The sequence below is a fragment of the Vipera ursinii genome (assembly GCF_947247035.1).
Source record: "Vipera ursinii genome assembly, chromosome: 11".
NCBI lineage: Eukaryota > Metazoa > Chordata > Lepidosauria > Squamata > Viperidae > Vipera > Vipera ursinii.
Genome location: NC_139524.1, coordinates 11,215,413 through 11,233,655, shown reverse-complemented (window position 1 = coordinate 11,233,655; position 18,243 = coordinate 11,215,413). Strand labels below are relative to the sequence as shown.

Genomic DNA, 18,243 nt, shown 5'->3' with positions numbered 1-18,243 from the left:
CCCCGTGCCTGGGCTTGGTTAGAATCCAAAAGGTGGAAACAATTGGCCACTTTTGAATTTTAAAGAACTGCTTGATGGGGCGGGTGAATATTTATTAAAATGGTTTTGATTTCGAATGAGTGACTCACATGTTTTACTCAATCAGCAAGGCTGCAAAACGATCACAAAAGTGTCCTCAAGAGTGGGGCGGAAAAGGGCAAAGTAACACTCCAGAAGAAAAACTTACTTCAGCTAAATTGGTAAATATTTTCATTTTATACATAAATTTCAGCACATCTGTTTCTTTTCTTTTTTTTAAAAAAATATTTTTAACTGTGCCCCGCTTCTCTCTGTGATGGAGCTTTATCTTCAAGCTCATTATACATAAAGATATGGGGGAGGGGGAGTTGATGACTCAGTGGTTAAAGAGGCTGAAAGCTGACAGCTTGGGTTAGTGATCCAGGCACTGGGCAACAGCGTGGACTCCCATTACCTATCACAGCTCCTGCTCCTCTAGCAGTTTGGCAGTTTGATGCAAAGTATTAGTACCACTTCATAAAGCCCTAGTAAGACCACACCTCGAATACTGCAGCCAATTTTGGTCACCGTATCACAAAAAAAGATGTTGAGAGTCTGGAAAAAAATTCAGATGACCAAAGGCCTGGAGACCACAATGTACGAAGAACGGCTGCGTGACTTGGGTTTGGCTAGTCTAAATAAAAGAAGAAATAGTGTAGATATGATAGCAGTATTCCAGTATCTGAGGGGCTGCCACAAGGCAGAGGGGGCCAGGTTATTCACCAAAGGGCAGGGCAAGAAATAATGGTTGGAAGCTGATCAAAGAGAAAAGCAACCTTGGAATTAAGGAGAAACTTCCTGACAGTGAGGACAATCAACCAGTGGAACAGTTTACCCCCAGAAATCGTGGGCACTCCATCGCTGGAGATTTTCAAGAAGAGACTGGACATTCACCTGTTTGAGATGGTATAAGTTCTCCTGCTTGAGCAGGGGGCTGGACTGGTAAACCTCCAAGGTCCCCCCCCAGCTCTATTCTATTCTAGATCAAATTCTAGTATGCAAATGCAAGTAGAAAAATAGGTAGCAGTTCGATGGGAAGCTAACAGCATTCCATGTGCTTCAGTGTATCATCATGCTGGTCACATGACCATGGAATGTCTTCGGACAACGCTGACTCCCTCGGCTAAGAAATGGAGATGAGTATCACATTCATGAGAGGGAAAACCTTTACTTTTTTCCTTTACACCCCCTTTTAACAACCCTGTCTAACCCCTTAATCTGGGGTATCGTCAGGGCAATTGGATGGAGCTGAGCATTTATTGGGCAGATGCCCTTCCTCATCCCACATGGAGGTCAGGAAGTACCTCTTACCTTTATGCAGAAAGTAAAATTATGCTAAAGTCAAAATTAACTCCTGGTTAATTTTAAAAGTCTGAAATGGCTTTTCAGATTCCCAGACTCTCCTTCAGCACTGAAATGTCCTGTTGGTTTCCAATTTAAATCCTATCAAGTCTGATTCTACTTAGCTCGTCTGACATCACACAAAGTTAGTCACTTGCTGTGGTTATAGTTGAATTCCTGTAAATGGAGAGAAGGACATTATTTTGTTGGTGTTGATTAGAAATGTATGCTGGCAAACAATCCCTCCACCATAACTGTGTGTGTGTGTGTGTGTGTGTGTGTGTGTGTTGTTTTTCTGATCCAATTACATTTCATGGAGCAATTCTAAGTCCGAGGAATCAGCCTCAAGGTAGAAATCCATTTTGTGAGCTTTGCCTCTTACTGGAAATTGCTGCTACCCGATAAGAGGTGAAGTTTGGACTCAGAATGGTGTTAGGTGGATTATCAGGTTGCTGCTAAACAGAAAAGCAATTCAGACTGAGCCAGCCCTTTTTATTGCTTCTGGGGGTGGGGAGGCAGGGAGGGAAGGAAAGGAAAAGGGTCACTTCCATGACATCATCATCACTTATCAGTCCCAGCAGCTGTGATAATATATCTCAGTGATAAAAGCTCGCCTTCCCCCTTTGTTCCAATTCATTATGAATAAGGTAGTCACTTTGCCCATGCAAAAGCAAAGAGTATCAATATTTGCATAAAATCAAGGCACAAACATGCAAATTACTCTCCCGGACTTGATGTAAGTGATGTCCTGGATTAGTTGAGATGGTGTAGCATTTCACTTGGTCAACAATTGGGCAGGACCCACCAGTTGATTAAGGGGTCTGGAGGCTAAAACAGGTGAAGAACAGTTACAGGAATTGAGTATGTCAAGTCCAGTGAAAAGAAGGACGAGGGGTGACAGGATAGGAGTGTTTGAGGGGCTGCCTCAAAGAAGAGGGAGTCAACCTGTTTTCCAAGCCTCAGAAGGTGGGACAAGAAACAATGGATGGAAACTAATCAAGGAGAGAAGCAACCTGGAACTAAGGAGAGACTTCCTAAGAGTGAGGACAACTAACCAGTGGAAAGACTTGCTTCCAGATGCAAAAAAATACTTTGCTGCAACTGTGAACTTTCTTTGGGGTGAAGTTTACTTAATATTTACAAAGTTGGAAGAATAGATTATTACTCTACATTAGGGGTGGGCAACTATACCTATAACAGTTTCTGCTAATTTATATCATGTGGGCAGGTTTGAACGATAGCCATGCTGGCTGAGGAATTCTGGGAGTTGAAATCCACAAGTCATAAAAGGGCCAAGTTTGAAGACCCCTGCCTTAACTGCTCTGAATCCTTCTTCTTCTCAGCAGCTGACTCAATTTGCCTAAAGACAGAGCTGCCCGTGATCACTTTCTTAAATCAAGTTCCAGAGAGAAACATTGGAAGAAGGAAATACGGAATTAAAGCAAGAGTGAAACTAAAAGCTCCAAATAATTAAATAATTTCTTCAATGTGGTCTTCTCTTCATCCATAGGATGGACAGTTCAGAACATACAATTTGGGCAGCAGGTACTCTAGAAATCTTGGGAGTTATCATCCAAGCCCACCTACACGATGCAATTTAGCAGAAACGGTTAAAGTTAGTACTTAAAAGGAATACATATGGGAGATGCTTTGTGTCAACGGAAAGTGCTACATTCCAATTGTTTCCTTCTGAACAGCTGCTAGTCAGAAGTTGATTTAATAGCAGTCTCCTCCCAGCAACGAGTTCTAACGATGAATAAAATGTTCAATTCAATTTGGTCACCAAGCTGGATGTTTGCTCTTAAAGAATATTCTTTCAGATAGACTTTCAAAGAACCTTGAGGCAAGTCAAGCAATAGAGTTTGAAGAGGCTTCTCCAAAGAATAGATGATAATCTCAGATTTTAAATTTCATTTCCGAAGACTTTTCCCCACACAAAGTTCTCATTGGAAAGCAGGTAGCTCCAAGGCTGAAAGAACTAGTTGCCTCCCTTCAATAATTCAGGAGGGCTTCTTTGAAAGTAGAAGGTCAACACCGCAAAAGTTCACCAAACTCCCACTAATTGTGAAGACTTAGGAAACTGCCTTAAACCAAGTCACTTTGCCCATCAACCTGAAGACTGACTACATCAATCTTTTGGGGTGGGTGGGAGGGAGGTCACATTTCATTCTCATGATTGCATTTACAAAATAAGTAAGTCTACAGTGGACTTACTGATTTATAAAATGGCTCTCATGTTGGGACATAGTCAGCCACAGGAAACCTATTTGAATGTTGAAGCTAAAACTAGTTCAAATACCTGTGCATACAGCCTCCTTTTAAAAGAAATGATAGGGTTATTAAAAGACTAGGTAAAAACATTTTAAGATACATAGGATAAAGAGGTCGATGAATACTCTAAAGGCATCATGTTTGGAATTCTAGGTCTATGCCAAGCTTCCCTAGAGCAACCTGGATTTTTTTTTTTGCAAAAATCCAGACAGAAAATTCTTTACTATGTAATGTTATCCAAACTTTTGCAGCCTACATCCTGTTACTCTAGCTTCCCCAGTCTGGTTGCTCTCAGAATTCCACGTCAACTGGCCAGAGTTGTTCCCCAAAAAGTGTTCCTACTTATGGTTATCAAAACATGAACATGAAAGGGCACCATCAATGAGGCTCTAATTCTCCAGAGACTAAAAGGAATACTGCTACGAGTTTGAAAGCATGCAAATGTGAGTAGATAAATAGGTACCACTTCGGTGGGAAAGTAACGGTGTTCCATGTGCTTTGGCATAGTCATGCCAGCCACATGACCACAGAAGGCTCTTTGAACAATGCTGGCTCCCTTGGCTAGGAAATGGAGATGAGCACTGCTGCCTGGAGTCAGACTTGACAAGGCAGGGGAAACCTTTAGCTTTTAATTCCAAAGCAGCAGTCATAACATAGGTGAGTATATTGCAGTATTTGTATCCAATCCTACCTCAAACTCTGCACATATTTCCAAGTTTCAGAAAAGGATCCTCTTACCAGGAGGAGAAAACTGTCAGACAGGTTTCATTATAGTAGCTTGGAGAAATAGGGAAAGCCTTTGATATTTCATCTTGTCAAATCTATTTTGTGCTTAGAAAATAAATCTCAATCCACACCCAAGACACCCTTTGGGCTAATAGGAGCCCTGATCTCAAATGTGAGCCATTGCTACAGCCTGTCTCTCAGGCTGCTATTTTGAAATGTTCAAAAAGCTTTGTATAAATTCTTCTCACACCATCCTTGTAAACATATATAGTAGGTTGGTAAACCAATTCACTTGGGTTGCCAGTTACTAAAGCCTAATGTGGACCTTTAAAGGGGGTGGGGGAAAGCTTTGTCTGAAGTGCAGACAATTGGAATATTTGTTGCATGTACTTGGGGGTTGCACAGGAACTTTGTGTATTGTACAAAGTTGATATCCTCCTTCTTTTCTCCTTGATTGTCCTTTTATTGATGTGAGTCCTTAGGGCAGGGGTCTTTAAACTTGGCCCTTTTATGACTTGTGGCTTTTATGACAATGCTGGCTGAGGAATTTTGGGAGTTGAACTCCACAAGTCATAAAAGGGCCAAGTTTGAAGACCCCTGCCTTAGGGCATGACACGATGAACAAAAATCCTCAGTACCACGGACAGATCCTAGTTGACTCCAGAAGCCTTTGTGGAAGATGGAATATACTGTAGCAATGTCTCTTCATGATGTTGGCTAAGTATAAATGAATCCCTTCAGGGTGAGTATGTTGACCCACTGTTGGAACCATATTCTGGGCCTCAACTCTCTGGATCTGAGAGACATGAAAAAGTACCCAGTTCCAGCCTCTTACCTTTATACAGGCTAATTCTTTGATTTTCTGAGTTGGGTATAATCAGATGACTGAATCACTTCTAATTCTGTATGGAGAATTTAAGGAAACAGCTGAAATTCTCAAGAGTGGGTGTTGTAAACGGAGAGTTCTTTCATTCTTACAAAAAATAATAGGAGACTCATTCACATGTTCACTCGATGTGCTAATTAGAACCTGCATTCATAATCCTAGCCGTGGTTATTTTGAATCTTTGATTTATTAAATTAATTCAGTTTTATGGGTGGGAGTTGATGTCCTGAATCCTGAACTAATACTTGATCTCGGGTTTCCCTAAGGCATTTAAGGTGATGACTGAAGAAATGGGTTTACAATATAATGAATCATAAATCAAACAAAAGGGCTTGGTTCATAGAGAAAGCCAAACTCCAAACAAACAAACAAACAAACAAACAAACAAACCAGGTTTAATACTAATCAAACTTCACACATTGTTCAATTATGAATGGTTAATCTTTGACTAGATTATGTCTGTACCCATACAATAGGCTTCAGCAGCAAGATCTTTGTCCAAAATGGTATAGTTTTTCCTGACTAAGCAGGGAGTGGACTAGAACAGAGGTCCCCAAACTTTTGGGCACCAGGGACCAGTTACAAGGAGAGAGTTTTTTCTGTGGACTGGAGGGTGCGTGGTTTTGTGGGTGCCTGCATTCTGCAGATGGGGCTTTGCTTGTTTGCACGGCCCAGTTGCTGGCATGCCATGGACCGGTACTGGTCCATGGACCGGGGGTTGGGGATCCCTGGACTAGAAGACCTCCACAGTCTCTTCCAACTCTGTTATTCTGTATTCTGTAAGGTCTCCCAGTAGCCCCAAAGTCCCACCACTCCAATTATTTTGGATTCACATCTTTGGCTAGCCAATTCTCACTTAAACCACCTCCTCAAATGCTGACACTGTGGCATTGCTATAGAGAATGTGCTTCGACAATAATGTACTTATTAAAATTTGAGTTTGCAAACTTTAGGGGAAAACACAGTAAAAAACCAGCAGAGTTTTCCATCTGCTTGGCTCAACCTTTCAAAGAGAGAGAGGGGAAAAAAAGAGGCCGACTTGCTACGGTTCTATATAAAACTACGAGTTGTTAGAAAATAACACCAGGAGTGTGAGAGAGGGAGAGAGACATAATGAAAGAATCAGTCACTTGACATGCCAGTTTATTTGTATAGACACAGCAGATGGCACACCAGCCTCAGCCAGGGTCTTACAAGACGAGCTTGGGAGGTGGTGGTGCTGGTGGATTGGGGCGATTCATGTTTGTTGAGGACCATATTTTTTTCCTGGAAGAACTCCAGAGTTGGGGTGTTGCATATCCCGGGGCAGGAAAGCTGGAGGTGACGAAGAAGATCCGGAGACTTCCTTCCTAGTTAGATGTATTATTGATTTGTTTATATGTCATGTTTCCGAACTGCTCATTCCTTCGAAGAGGGGCCTTGGGTGGTGCTCAACAAGACATGAGTATATTAAAAAACAAATACAGATATTCCTCGACCTACAACAGTTTGTTGAGTGAGCTTTCAAAGTTACAACAAGCATGTGACTCACGGCCGTTTTTCAGTTATGGCCTTTCCAGCATAGCCATGATCGCATGATCAGAATTCAAACGCTTGGCAACTGGTTCATATTTATGACAGACCTGAGCTGGTGAGTTGTGCTGCTTTTGTTCGGCTTCGTGTTTGTGGTGGTGCCATGTTTTTATAGTGGGTGTCAGTTTGTTTATTGTGTGGTTCAGCCACTTTAAACCCCTCCAAACCACACAATAAGCAAACTGACACCCACTATAAAAACATGGCACCACCACAAACATGAAGCCGAACAAAAGCAGCACAACTCACCAGCTCAGGTCTAAGGCTGGCAGCTGAGACCAGCCCACCCACTCAAAACACACCCCCACCCAATCAGAACACACCAACCATTCAAAACACACTCCCACCCAATCAGAACACACTTAATCCCCCACCCAACCAGAGCACACCTCCACCCACAGAACACACCCCCTCTGGCAGTTTAAAAAAGAGGAACAAACAGCCACTACCACATGCTTCTCCCAGAAGAAGGAAGCTGAAGCCTCCAGCCTGATGACGGATGGGATTCCGTCGAAACGTTGCACCTACACCTTTAGTTCTACGCGGGAAAAAACCCGAATGACCGAAGACCCACATCATATATATATATATATATATATATATATATATATATATATATATATATACGGCTTCATGTTCCTTGGGGCTCCTCACACAATGCTGTGCTCATATCACTTCTTTGTACCACTCCTACATTAAAAACCTCTGTAATATCACACTATTCGGAATTTGGGCCCGTTTTTGTCAATTCAGATGTAGGACCTCTGGAACCAGTGACCCACATTTGTAATTCAAATTGTTGAGCCCTGCAATGTTGGGATGAGGAGAGGTCATTTTCCTACTGGCGAGAACCCATTTCATCCTTGTCCCAAAGATGCTTTTTCAAATGGCAACTGGACTTCCTTTGTTTTTCCTTGAAGGCGTTTCACTTCTCATCCAAGAAGCTTCTTTGGTTCTGAAGAATGGTGAAGAATTCAGTCTGCCCAGTTGCCTTCCTTTTGAAAAAGCATCTTTTGGACACTCGTGACCTGGATGACTGAGAATCCCCAAAGACAGATACCCATTTCAACCTTGCTCTGACTGCCCTCTCGGCACAGAATTTAACTCATCTGAACTTCCCATTCACATTTCCCCAGGCTCTTTTAAGGACAAGGATGCTCCCTTTTCAACTAATGACCCTTCATCATGAATTAAGGAAGTTGAAGGACAGAAGACTGGTCTTAATTTTTTCGTGCACATCTTTTGAGGAGTAGGAGGGAGAACTTATAAAACTTGGTATCGTTCTGTGTTGAGGCTGGCAATAATGAAGGTGACATAGGTCAGCTTGGAACTAGTCGAGGTTTGAGCCCATAGTGGTCTTGAGGTGCCTCTTTACACACAGATTTGGCTGATGGTTAAATCCCTTAGACTGCTGCAGTTGTGTCTGGAAAATCTGAATATCTTGTTTCTCAAAGCCCAGAAAGTCAAAGGGAAAATAAATGTATTTGTGAATTGTATAAAGCTTTTTCCCCCCCTTTAATTGGATATCTAGTGATTAAATGAGCCACATCTTTAGAATGAAGCTTCTTGGTGACATTTCAACAAATCTCTCTGTGGCTTGCCCCAAAGAGTGTTTCAATCTTCTAAGGGAAGACCATCAACATTTGTAAAATAGTGCTAGAGAAAGGTTGGAAAGGGGGAAAAACAAAAAAACCCGGAGCTGCTTGGTGAGAAAGAGGAAAGATTTTCTGCCGACTTGGTTCCTAACTTGCTGGAGATTTTTTCTTCTTCTTCTTTTCAGCAGGAAGACATTGCATTGTCAAGCTGACTGCCTTTATTTTTTTGATGCAAACAGAAATACCTTTATTTATTCATTACACAATATTATACAGGCCATTATACATATGAATAAAATATGCAATGTTTAGTATTAGTATTCTTCATGTCAGGAGTTGGAAACCTTTGGATCTTCTGGATATTTTTTTTAACCAGAGTTCTAGATATCTCAGGAAGACCACAGAGGCCTTCCCCCCACCCCCGCTCCATGAATTAAGGCCTGGGTTTAGTTTACACAAACTTAAGGAAAGGAAGCAGGCTTATTTGTGCACTCCATAAGTTCAGATTCCAGCTGGCAGAAGCTTATGGATGAATCTTTCATGCATAAAAAGATATAGATACCAAAGAAAACATTCAACTCAATACATCAAGATGTTTTTTTTAATTAAGGCAGTTAAAGCAGTGTTAATCCACATACCAGCATTTGAAGTAAACAGGAAGAGTGGGAAATTTTGGGCAGAATGCAAAGAAATATTCCCCGTGGAGTACTTTGTAAAACAATGGCATTCTTTCGAGAAATTGTGTATCCTCCCTGCCCCACCCCAAACTACAAAGCAGCCAGTGGTTTTGCTGAGAATTCTCTGATGTGCATGCAGTGTATGTGGGAAAAAAAAAACATCAATTGCTACAGTGAAATTTAATTTAAAGGTGCCATAGGCGCATGAAAGAAATTTAACTAGTCGTCAATCCAGCTTCAGGTAGAGGAACCACACTAAGACAGCACATGCACGCGCGCGCGTGCAGGTGAACACACACACGTGGGCGGGCACCCCCCCCTCCAAATGAATTATCAACCTCAGAAGTTCCAGGCAATATCTCCAAACATGTGGGATGCTGGGTTTCCCATTTCTAAACAAAGAGAACTTTGACTCAATCTGAAGGCACCAGAGACTTTTGGGTGAGCTTTTCCATTTGGACACCAAGTCATGAGCAACTGTGAAAACAATGAAGGTGACTCTGCTCTAACTTCAGATTTTAGATGGGAGAACAGTATGGTTAAACAAGAGAGGAACTTTTCACGTTCAATGCTTAACTCACACTTGTTTTAAGAGATGGCTAATTCCTACTTCTGTTTAATATTCTGGAAAGCCTAGTTTAGCTTTCATCATCTGTGGGGTTCCTCACCCCCCTTTCTTTTGTATGTGTGTGTGTGTGTGTTTTCAGCATCATAATCCTTCCACTGGAATTTGCAACAACTCAAGAGTTCTATTATTCCAGGCAGAAAGCTGGAATTTGCTGCAGAAAGATATCAAATGTTTCGCATAAGTGGTCCCAAGCTCCCTTTGGATGTAGTCATCAACAGGGAAACTTTTGAAATATGCAAATCAGCCTATCACTAACACAATTAGGGATAAAAAACCTTTTTTTTTTGGCAGCTATTATCCCGGCAGGAAACGTTACTGAATGTAACCACGACCCATTGGTTCTGGTTACATTTCAGCATATGAATGCATTCCTAGGTGGTTTACACAGAAGAAAAAAATACTACATAAATCAATTGCAGTGTTTTACACACACACACACACACACACACACACACACACACACACACAAAGTAGACTCCACAGCATTAAGATTGGATACGCATCATCTTTTTTCCCCCCACTCAGCATTATAATGAGACAGTAAATCCAAAATTAGGCCTGGAGTAAAAGGAAAGAAATTCAATCAGCTTGAAAAGGATCCCTCCCCGCCAGGTCTAGGCTGATTCAGCAGTTTACTCATAGTCACTCATTCAGCAAGAAAAGAATTGAGAACGCAGCTTTCTGAAAAGGGAATGGATCAGCTTTTCTCCCTCAACATTCAAAGGCTTAAAGCTGGAGTTTGTTTCGGCACAGCGCTCAAAGGTTCACAACTGAAAAAGCTTATTTGGGCTCAAGGTTTTCTTTGGCATCTATACCCTTTGAGGAAAACAAATCTAAATAATACTGCTTTGATGATGCTGGAAGACACAAACCCTCACGTTTAACCACACTCTCTCTTCAGAACGGCCTGGTTAATTTCTTTACCATTTCTTTCTAAAACCCGAACCTTCATTTGCAATCTACGTCAAGGTCCTTGGGCCAATACTGATCATCCATGTAGCAACTATTATCCGTATCGCTGTCCAGGGTGCTGTCTGAAAGGCTTGTGGGATGACGCGGAGTCAGTAGTCCCTCCCATTGAAACTCTACCAATCTGTAAAGTTCCATAGAAGCTTGAGCATCTTCCACAGATGAATGCCCATGTTTGCCAACCTGGGGAAAAAAAAAGCCACAGAACATTACAAGTAAATCCTCGTTTACTGACCGTTCAAAGTTACAATGGCATTGGAAACAAAATAAGCAAAAATTAGCCTTAGCAACTCATCCGCCCAAACACATCGCTGCTGGGTGATGAGAGATTTTATCATATTTTATTTTATATATACATTTGCTAAACCCCAAAAGGGTGACTGGGCGATCATGGCGCATAATTACGTTCATTAGGAACCAAAGATGCACTACAGGATATTTAAGGATCTCAAGGAATATCCTTGAACTGCAAAAAAAACCTCCTCCCATCAAAATAACAATGTTATCAGATGTAAGGCAACCAAATGATGCTAGGGTTTCGCAGCATAATTCTGCTTTTCAGCGCTCTTGAGGAAATGAAAGACGCCGAGTTACCTGAATGTTTTTGTGCAGTAGCTGATCGGCTAGGTTCTTGAGAGACATGGTTGGCTTCAGAGTTGATGCCACTTTCTTCTTCAACAGAGGACACTGGCTTGTATCGCGCCTCCAGGCCCGGGGGTGAAAGTATTTCAAGGCCCGGAAATCATTGTGGAGAGCATGGCCCACAACTATTTTATCCTTCAAGATCTGTATGATCTAGAAAGTTGAAAAAGGTTAATTAGCCACAGCCTTCGGGAAAGGACGATAACAAGCAGACCAAGATCTCTCTCTCTCTCTCTCTCCCTATCTCTATTATTTCTATCTTAATCATTTCTATCATTTCTATCAATCTATTATTTCTATTATATCCATTTCTATTATTTTATCTATTATTTCTACTATATCCATCATTTCTATCTCATTTCTACTATTTCTATTTCTCTCATCTATCTTTTCCATCACTTCTATATCTATCTCTTCTATTGATATCTATATTCATCCATCCATCTGCTCAACCACTCACCGTTTGTCTTTTTTTCCAATTAATCTAGATATTTGAAAATTTGTAGGAACACTTAGGGAATTTTTTTTAAAACCACATCTAATTTCTGAACTAGCCAGAGTGCAGCTTTAATAGCTCCTTCCAACTTTATAGTGCTATGACTGTGGATAAAAGCATTGTTGCTTGCCTACCATTCTGCACTTTATTGAAGATTCCGGTTGAATCATTATTACGCATGTCTCAACCCCTCACATTGTATGGATGGAGCCTACTCCTAAATTAATCCCTTTTGCTTACCTCACGCTGCGCAATCCTGAAAGGAATTGCTTTTCTCATGTGCTTCCAGGTGATGCCACTCCAGCGAGTCCTGTAATCTACAATTGGATATTCTGGAAGAATGTATTTGTCATAAATCACATCACCATCATAGCTCACCACCGTACAGCGTGCCAACTCGCTCGTCTTTCCAGAAGGACCCGTGCCTACCATTTCACAGTCAATGGCCACACGCTTCATAGGTTTCTGAGGCGTCTGATGCAGGAAGGAGCTAGGCCTTTTTTCTGAGATGTTGGGGCAAGCTAGCAGGTTCTGAAGACCTTGGGAAGAGGATGGCCGCCTGGCTAGTTCCTCAGAGGAAATGGACACGGCTTCTCCAAATGTGGAAAGATTCTCCTGAGTTGTCATCACATCCTTCTGAAGAAACTGGCGACTTCTGTTTTCCCAGGACACTTCAGAGACTTCTCTGGTCCTCACGAGGTCTGTCTCCTTTGTTCTGGCTGCCAGGTGTCCACTCTGCTCCAGTGCTCTGCGCATCATGTAGCGCTCGTGCCTCTGGCTTTTCTTTTTTTTCTGAATGCCAGCTTTGTCATCCGAACAAAGCTGATCTAGATTATGGCTTAGATCTGTTCTGGTATAGGGGCGTTTGACAAGCGGGACATTCATCTTCCCCAGTCTATCTACCTGGTTGATCTTTGTTGGGCTTATCGCCTCTGGCACAAATTTGGTGCTAGAAGACATTCTACCAAAAAAAAATGTGAATAATGTGAATTGAGACAAGTCTCTGGTCTGAGAATAAGAAAGTCAATGGATAGAAAAAAAAGTTTTATCTGCAAACGGAAAAACAGTATTCAACTTTTCTATCGGGTATGAAGCAGTGTGTCAAAATTAGGAAGCCATGACTGTCCATACAACTTATTTAACCATTTCTGTTAATGGCCTAGCTGTTAAAAGCCACAGTATCGTAAGTTGTTAATGATAGTTTGGATTTTTTGTGGTTTATGCAGAACAGTTCTAGTCTGTTTAATTAGCTTATAATTCACTGCAATATGAGACTCCAGGAAATTGATTTATTCAAGTACTAGGCAGCCTTAAATAAGTAAAAATCTCCATAGTGACAAGAATAGTAATAATAATTTTCCAGCTTCCAGAGACCAGAAAAGAAGATAAATGCACCTCCCAAGAGAAACACTCTATAAAGCCTTAGGTAAAGCTCAATTTGTAGGCGATGACAACTGCTACCTCCTAAGAGAAATGGCCTGTAATGCATGATAAACACTGCACTTAAAATATTAGAAGGAAAAAGAAGCAACTGTTAACACTCAAGACCTGCATCATCTTGTATGACTTCAAAACAAGATCTATAAAGTATAAAAAGCTTGTTGACACTTATCAGCCAGAATTCAGCTACAATTAAAGTAAGTTACAAACCAACATGACATAAGGTAAAGGTTCCCCCACACATGCGTGCTAGTCGTTTCCGACTCTAGGGGTCGGTGCTCATCTCCATTTCAAAGATGAAGAGCCAGTGCTTGTCCGAGGACAAACATGTGGCCGGCATGACTAGACGCCAAAGGTGCACGGAACGCTGTTACCTTCCCACCGTAGTGGTCCCTAATTTTCTACTTGCATTTTTACATGCTTTCCAACTGCTAGGTTGGCAGAAGCTGGGACGAGTAACAGGCGCTCACTCTGTTACGCGGCACTCGGGATTCGACCCGCCAAACTGCCGACCTTCTGATCGACAAGCTCAGCATCCTAACCCACTGAGCCACCGCGTCCCTTAACATGACATACTTAGGCCCAAAATTTACCCGGCAATTTTGGACCATTTAGCAAACAACAAAGAAACATTCCTATCGCGTGCTGTTCTCTCTTTTTAAGGGACATAAGAAATAATATTTCTCACCCTCGGCAACTTTTAAGATGTGTGGATTTCAATTCCCAGATACAATTTTCCTGTTGAGGAATTCCGAGAACATCTTAGGAAGCTTGAGAACCATTCCATAGCCAGGTCTCACCTTTCATCTCTTCTCCCAAAGATGCTTTTTCAAGAGGCAACTGGGTTTTGTTTTTCTTTGAAGACGTCTCACTTCTCATCCAAGAAGCTTCCTAAGTTTTCAAAGAAAAACATGAAAGTCCAGTTGCCTCATGAAAAAGCATCTTTGGGGTACCTATGACCTGAATGACTGAGAATCTCCATAGACTTTCATCTCTTCTTACGTTTCCCACCTCCTATCACCATGATCCTATAGGCCACAACCCAGGATTTACAGACAATGGATGGGCTTTACAGAAATTAAGCCCCAGTCGCCCAAACCAGGTTATGGCTTACCTGGAACCCACTTCTAGACTTTGTGCTTGAGGTGGGGAAAAAAATGAAACTTTGATTTTGGGTTTTACCAATTAGATTTGTTGTTATAGAAAAGGCTAGTTTATACTATTATCTTAAAGTAAAAAAGTTGAGGTTTGATATTACTATTGTATTCCACTGCCGCAGAGGGAGTTAGAAGTCAACACTTTTTTCCCCTTTTCTCTCTTCTTTTCTACACTTCTCCTCCCCCCCTTTCTTTCCTACTATTTCCTTTAGAATTTTATATTATAAATTATTTTTTTAAAAAAAAACACCCTGTAAACCAGGAAGTAGAACGGAGGAGCTTTCCAGAACCTGCTAAGAAGAGAGCTAATAAAGGCTCGAAACGAAAGATGTGAGCCAGTTAGAACAGACTATCTTTATTGTCGTTGTGTAACAACTCAACAACGAAATGAAGTATTCATAATGTGAATTGAGCAGTCTCTGGTCTGAAAAAAAAAAAGAAAGTCGATGGATAGAAGAAAAAAAAAGGCGTTTTATCTGCAAGCGGAAAAACAGTATTCCAACTTTTTTTATAAAGTAGGAAGCCATGACTGTTCATACAACTTATTTAACCGTTTCAATTAACGACCTAGCTCAGGGGTAGGCAACCTGGGCTCTTTTATGACTCATGGACTTCAACTCCCAGAATTCCTGAGCCAGCATAGCTGGCTCAGGAATTCTGGGAGTTGAAGTCCATGAGTCATAAAAGAGCCGAGGTTGCCTACCCCTTGACCTAGCTGTTAAAAAGCTACAGGGTCCTTCCTCCTCCCTTATTTGAGGGCTCCCCCTTTCCTACCCACAGCCCCACGGCAAATTCCCCACGTTCTCCCAAACCCAACTATTCCTGACTCGCATTTAACCTTACCCGGTTGCAGCCGGCTTCGCACGTGTCATTCCCGGAAGCGGGAAAAAAAAAACCACCTCCTCTCATCCGGGCCTGTCCGGCGTGCCGGCCACGCCCCCTCCTACTTGATTGGCTGCCTTGGCAAAAGAGAGGCGGAGTTTAGCGGCATACTACTATGGCCTTTTTTTTTTTTTTTGTAAAATACATACTCTTGCTCGCGCATGCTCACACGGGAATGTCCCGTTCATTGACTGGGGGTTTTAATTTTGCAAAATTTTTTTTTTGCTTTTTTTTTTTGCAGCTCTACTGCCACGTGGCTCACCCCCCCTCCCCCCCTTGCGAGGTTGTGGTTTTAATCTTACAACTTTTGTGGGTTTTTTTTTTTTTTTGCAGCTTTTTATTGCAACGTGGCTCAGCCCTTGCGACGCTGGATAAGGACGGTGAGACTGCAAAAAATAAAATAAAATAAATAATAAAATAAAATAAAATAAATAATAAAATAAAATAAAATAAATAATAAAATAAAATAAAATAAATAATAAAATAAAATAAAATAATAATAAAATAAAATAATAAAATAAAATAAAATAAAATAAAATAAAATAAGCATCGCTTTGGTGGCACCGTGCAGTGAACTACGCGAGCTGTGACGTATTAAGGAAACTACAACTAAATTGGGGGAAAATAGCAGGCATCTATTGGGAGAGTATGAATGCATCTGTGTCATCATTTACAGTACGTAGACACACGCGTGCAAGACGCAAACCCACCCTTTAATAGGATTACCAGACGCCTTTCCCCTTTTATGTCCTCTGGAAAGCGGAGCCTTGAATATTGTCCAGCTTTTTTAAGTGTTTGGGGGATTTTTCGTTTTTTTTTAATGGACTGTATTCACAACAATAATCCCTCAAATCTTCGTGTATTGTGGTCTTGTGAATTGCCTATTCCTTTTTTAAAAAAATCCGGCTGTCTGGCTAGATTGAGATATCGTTCATTTATTTTCTGATTCCAGCAATCGACTTCAGTCTTCGGCTTTTAAGGCAGAATAAGAACTAATGAATGGAAACTAATCAAAGAGAGAAGCAACGGAGAACTAAGGAGAAACTTCCTGACAGTTAGAACAATTAGCCAGTGGAACCACCTGCCTCCAGAAGCTGTGAATGCTCCAATGGTGGAAGTTTTAAAGAAGAGACTGGACAACTATTTGTCTGAAATGGTATATAGGGTTTCCTGCCTGAACAGGGGGTTGGACTAGAAGACCTCAAAGGTCCCTTCCAATTTATTATTATTATTATTATTATTATTATTATTATTATTATTATTATTATTATTATTATTATTATTATTATTATTAACCTGGCTCCATCAAATCTTAGATGGCTGTAATCTGTAGATTCCAACACTCATGGTAGGTGTCTATGGTGAAATTTGAAAAGTGTGCCATTGTGGATTCTCTATTATTGCTGACATTTGTTCTTGAAAGTAAAGGTTCTCTGGGAAAATATTGGGAGTGAAAGAGCAGCCTTTCCGATGCTGGGAAAAGTACTTTCATATACACGTAGGTCTAACTACATTTCCTTGCAGCTTTTTGCTGTCATATTTGTGGTAGATGCCAAGAAAATTAAATAGTGTGTCCTTTACACACACACACACACACACACACACACACACACACACACACGGCATCTTGTTCTCATTTTTACTCAATCATCTCCTCCTTTGTCTATTCAACTCTTTTAACTACCTACCTTTACAGCTCTTTTTGTGTTTTGCTGAGACAACTGCCTGTATGGAGATGGCACAAGGCGGTCTTTTGCTAGAGGGACTTTCATTAAGCAGCTCTTCCCGTGTCACGTGGAGTGGAAATTGGCTGCAGTTGCATGTATGAAGTCTTCCCAACTGTCTTCTCAGCTCTTCAACTCTTTCGTCATGTCGGCTTGCTAGGTTTCCATCTGTGTGTGGCTCAGGTAAAGCCGAGCCTACCTGCCAGCGTTTGAATGGCAAACAACTGAGAGGGGGTTTGTGGGTGCCACTGTCTGCTGAAGGGGGAAACACAAAAACACAGGCAAGGAAACAAAAGGAAAACAGAGCTTTCTGTCTGCCTTTCAAACAGAAGTCTTGATGAACTGATCCGATGGCCAACAGAGAACTGTCTGCTTCACTGGCTAAGTATAAAGAAAAGAAGAAATAGGGGAGACATTATAGCAGTGTTCCAGTATCTGAGGGGATGCCACAAGGCAGAAGGGGCCATGTTGTTCGCCAGAGCACCAGTGGGAAGGACGAGAAATAATGCTTGGAAACTGATCAAGGAGAGAAGCAACCTGGAATTAAGGAGAAAGTTCCTGACAGTGAGGACAATCAACCAGTGGAACAGCTTTGCCTCCAGAAATCGTGGGTGCTCCATCACTGGAGATTTTTAAGAGCCTAGACTAGGTGTAGGTTCTCCTGCTTAAGCGGGGGGCTGGACTAGAAGACCTCCAAGGTCCCTTCTAGCTCTTCTGTTTTATTTTATTCTATTCTATTCTACTGTTGACTGGATCAACTTCCAATTTAGACTAGAAGTCTGCCTGCTTTCTTCCCCGCCAATTCCCCACCCCCAATCAAGCTAAGCAGCCGTGTTCTTCAGATCCTGACTCAGAAAATCTTGGTTGATGTCACATCTCTTCCTATCTGGGAGAAGCAATAAGAAAGGGGACATAGGAATTCCCTTGGTTAATAACAAGGCATCTTTTCCCTTTACCTGGCAGAACCATGGCCAGCTATCCTGTATACAGCTGGTTCTCGACTCACGACCACCATTGAGCCCCAGATTTCTGTTGCTAAGTGAGACAGTTGTTGAGTGGATTTTGCCCCACTTTATTGCCCCACTTGTTAAGTGAATCACTGCAGTGTTAAGTTAGTAACACGGCTGTTAAATGAATCTGGCTTCCCCCATTGACTTTGCTTGTCAGAAGGTCATAAAAG

General features: G+C 41.5%; 1 protein-coding gene across 1 annotated transcript; it reads right to left on the bottom strand.

Annotated features, from left to right (window-relative positions):
• Positions 1-8,666: 8,666 nt before the first annotated feature.
• Positions 8,667-15,326, bottom strand: LOC310645340 (apoptosis-enhancing nuclease-like). The gene is made up of 4 exons (XM_083370981.1): positions 15,301-15,326; positions 12,101-12,821; positions 11,317-11,517; positions 8,667-10,905 (listed from the first exon to the last, which is right to left on the bottom strand). Exons 2-4 carry the CDS (start codon positions 12,818-12,820, stop codon positions 10,702-10,704), a joined length of 1,125 nt encoding a protein of 374 aa, XP_083227107.1. The 5' UTR covers position 12,821; positions 15,301-15,326; the 3' UTR covers positions 8,667-10,701.
• Between the last annotated feature and the right edge of the window lie 2,917 nt (positions 15,327-18,243).